The sequence below is a fragment of the Chionomys nivalis genome, chromosome 9 (genome assembly GCF_950005125.1).
Source record: "Chionomys nivalis chromosome 9, mChiNiv1.1, whole genome shotgun sequence".
Classification (NCBI taxonomy): Eukaryota; Metazoa; Chordata; class Mammalia; order Rodentia; family Cricetidae; genus Chionomys; species Chionomys nivalis.
In genome coordinates this window covers 63,155,425-63,159,468 of record NC_080094.1, presented here as the reverse complement: position 1 = coordinate 63,159,468, position 4,044 = coordinate 63,155,425, and the positions used below count along the sequence as shown (strand labels likewise).

The 4,044-nt window shown below is 36.1% G+C and overlaps 1 protein-coding gene across 1 annotated transcript; it reads left to right on the top strand.

The window, feature by feature from the left end:
• The first annotated feature begins 485 nt into the window (after positions 1–485).
• LOC130881977 (olfactory receptor 4F21-like) lies at positions 486–3,547 on the top strand. Its single transcript, XM_057781844.1, has 2 exons — positions 486–1,407; positions 3,543–3,547. The coding sequence occupies exons 1-2, from the start codon at positions 486–488 to the stop codon at positions 3,545–3,547; spliced, it is 927 nt and encodes a 308-aa protein (XP_057637827.1).
• Positions 3,548–4,044: the final 497 nt, after the last annotated feature.

The following is a 4,044-nucleotide window of genomic DNA, read 5'->3' as shown; positions in this document are numbered from 1 at the left end:
TGGGAGAGTAAAAAGACTGAAATGTACAAATTAAATGTGTATAAAAATAGCTTTGTGCCTGCACCTCCATTTCACAAGTGAAACAATTCATGAAAAAATACTTTACAAAATAGTACATGAACACATTCTATGGATATTTTCTGTCATCTGAAATGAACAGACACTAAAAACGCTTAGAAAAAAGTTCAGAGAACATATTTAGAAATGCTGTGAAGCAAACCTACTATAACAGAATGTCTGGTTGTAGAATAAATAGGAGAAACCCCATTTGATTTCCTTTACCATATTAATGCTTGTGTTTTCTTAGGAGCACTATCATAAAAGTTTTATTATTTTTCAGTTGCTTATTCTTTTGCTATCAACTCAGAGTTTTTTCTCTTGATTTTGATTAGAGAATCAAGGCGTTTTGTAAGTTGAACATATCCCTTAGTAGTTAAGCTACAAATTTTCATAATTTCCTAACAACAAGTGATTTGAAAATACCCATGTCAATGGATCAACTAAATGACTCCATGGTTTCTGAGTTTGTGCTTCTAGGACTCTCTAGTTCTTGGGAAACTAAAGTTTTCCTCATGCTGACTTTCTCTACACTCTACTTAGGAATCATTGTGGGAAATGTCTTCATTGTCATTTTGGTAATTGCTGACTCATATTTACATTCACCTATGTACTTTCTTTTGGCCAACCTGTCCCTCATTGATGTTGGACTTTCCACTACCACTGTTCCGAAGATGATCTCAGATCTTCCGAAAGAACACAGAGTAATTTCTTTCCACAGTTGTATGACTCAGATCTGTTTTATCCACATTATAGGGGGAGTGGAGATGGTGCTGCTCATAGCTATGGCATTTGATAGGTACACAGCCATCTGTAAGCCTCTGCTCTACTTGAGCATCATGAGCCCTAAAATATGTATTTCATTTGTAATCGCTGGCTGGGTCACTGGTGTGGTCCATGCCCTGTCCCAGTTCTCTTTTGTTATAAACCTGCCTTTCTGTGGTCCTAACAAAGTAGACAGCTTTTACTGTGACTTCCCTCGAATCATACAACTCGCATGCACTGATAGAGACAAGTTTGAGTTTGTTGTTGCTGCCAACAGTGGCTTCATGAGCATGGGGGCCTTCTTCCTGCTTCTGCTCTCCTATGTCTTCATTTTGGTCACTGTCTGGAAAAGGTCCTCAGGGGATTTGTCAAAGGCACTTGTCACTCTGTCAGCACACATCACTGTGGTTGTTCTTTCTTTCACTCCATGTATGTTTCTCTATGTTTGGCCTTTCCCTACATCATCAATTGACAAATACCTGTTTATCACTGACTTTGCTATCACACCTGCCCTGAATCCTGTCATCTATACATTGAGGAACAAAGATATATGGTTATCAATCCAAAGATTATACAAAAGAGTTGGTTATAACAAATTTCGCTGAGTAAATGTGGTGTGGGAGCTCTAAAAGCATATGAACAACTGTATAATGTTAGTTTCCATTAAGGTATATGTTTCATTAGCTTGTAAGCAACGAACATCCATTCCCACAGACCATTAGTGCCTTGCTCCTTTTTTTGGGAAATTAGAATACATAAGTATTCTAAAAATGCAGTATGGATAAATAAATGTTTTTAGTCTGTTTAAACAACCTATAGTGATCAAAAATGAACACCAAATTTATTTGTGTAAATAAATAATAATCACAATGAGCGGTTCTCTATAAAGGACTAGTGTCTTCGTAATTTAGGTTGTGTTGTCCCCGCTCAAAAATGCACACAGAGCTTAAATTTGAAAGTGAATAATTTATTATTGAAGTGTGTTCAGGGTCATTAGTGGGAAAGTGACATATTAGTAGCTTCTACTGGCTCTGCCCTAAAGGTGACTATATAGATGATGTAATTTAGAATTTTTTCAATTTATGATAGAGTATCCAGTGTAGTTCTTTATTTTATAAATGCACATTATTTCTTTGATATGTCCAAACTGCCTCCTAGAAAATTTTCTCCCCCCGTGCTTTATAAAATCTGGAAAAGTGGTCAAGCAGAGTGGATAATTAATACACTAAAAGAATCTAACCATCAAGTAAATTGAAGGTCATATCTAAAGGTTAAGAAACTTATAAAACTACATATTAAGTATTTTCATTTCAATCATGTGGCACTAAGTGATTCACAGGCATGGAAAATTCTATCCTCTGAAAAATCTGTGATTTGATACTTTTTTGAGTCCCTAAAAGTACTGATGTTGATGTCCTTTCATTCAGATGCACAGCCCAGCCAAGAAATGGCCACTCGAGTAGTCTAAGGAGCAGGGTTAGATTCCATCCCTTATAAACTGAAATCATCTGACTTCTCCAGGGACAAGAATAGACATCTGAGTTGAAATTAAAGTTCTAGATAAACACAAAAGAATGTTATTATACACACATGAACAAATAAAATAATTCACAGAGTAAAAAAGTAACAAGGGGAAAGAGGCATATCTGAGAAAAGGCCACTAGGATTGATCTTCATTTGATAAAGGAAACAAGTCTCATGAGGGTATTAGTCTTGAAATGAGACACTGTAGAGAATTGGAAGGCGGAAAGAAAGACTTGTTCATTGTGATACTTTCCGTAGGTGGCCAGTTTGTTTCTCATAGGGAAATCCGGGATCACCTGTCATGTTGGCTCCTAAGGAACTGCTGTTGTAAGCGGCTCATCAAGAGTTGAAGTTCATGTAGCCTTGTTGGGAATATGGAAAAGAAAGCCACAGGACTGCCCATTCAGTCTGGGAAGATCTGGATGATTCTGCACATGCAAAAATGACTTGAAATTTATGTATAGACACTTGTACCAATCCATCTTCAGCTGACTGAATGTTGTAAGATAGCCCTTCTCCAAAGCAGGGGTGGAATGTTCTGCTTTCACCACGCATTTTATAAACACGTTTCCTTTTTTGAATTGACCTATAGATTGTAGGTCTCTTTTGTATATAACCTCTATTCTTTTGCTTTTAAAAAAAGTCTGTTCATATTTAATGCCCTGTATTAGTCAATGATTTGTGTTCAACATTATTTGAACCATTTGCCATTACCAAAAGAGAAATACTTATTTGTGTTTTAAATAAAACTGATATAGGAAAAAAAAGGCTATTATCACTGCAAACAATACAGCACGAGTCTGAATGAAGAGAATTTCATCTTACTGGGTAAAGCAGGGATTCTGTTTTGGGTTGTTTCTGTTTTTGTTACTGTTGCTTTTTTTTTTCACTGAATTTTCTAAACTCTATTTAGACTTTTTTCATATCGTTTTCCATCCATCTACTCCCTCCAGTTCTTCTCCACCTCCCCCTCATCTTTCTCATATTAGAAAATTAACAGTTATCTAAGGGATGATAATAAGATAAGATTAAAAAAATATACAAATTGGAATAGGGCAAAACAAACAGGAAAAGAGCCCAAGAACAGATATACAGAGACCACTGCTATATACATTCAAGATTCCCATAAGAGCAGAAATCAGAAAACCATAATAGTACAAAACACAATGGCTGAATAAATAAGTAAAACATAACAGTATAGATCTTTAAAAAAATCACTGAAATGACAAAAGACCTCCAATGATGTAGGTAAGATCCTTTTCTGTTGACCATTGATTGTGGGGCATGCGACCTATTCTTAAGATAGTGTGTTTCTCTAGTGAGACTCCTTTGGAGAAAGGTAATTTTCATTTACAAGTGGTTATCAGTTGGAGATAGCTTCAGGGATAATGATGATGCCTGTGTTCTTTTGCAGGTCCCATACAGGCTGCAGATTTCTGATGGGGAGAAAGGCAGTCTAAACCACAAAAAAGCAGTCCTGGTTAATATGTGATCTGTACTTTGTGCCTACAGCCTGTCTTCCAACATTTGAAATTGTCTTTCTTAATTTTATGGCTTCAAACACACCACCTGCCAGCTTTGCTGTGTTTGAAACGTCTCTGTTCTGTATTAAAGTTCCAGGGAAGGAAGGAAAAATAATACATGCCCATATTAAAGACTATTAGACATAAAGCAAAGAATAACTAACCTATATCCACA

Bases quoted from the DNA above. Each gene is read 5' to 3' on its own strand.
- LOC130881977 (XM_057781844.1), top strand. From the start codon at position 486: ATGTCAATGGATCAACTAAATGACTCCATGGTTTCTGAGTTTGTGCTT.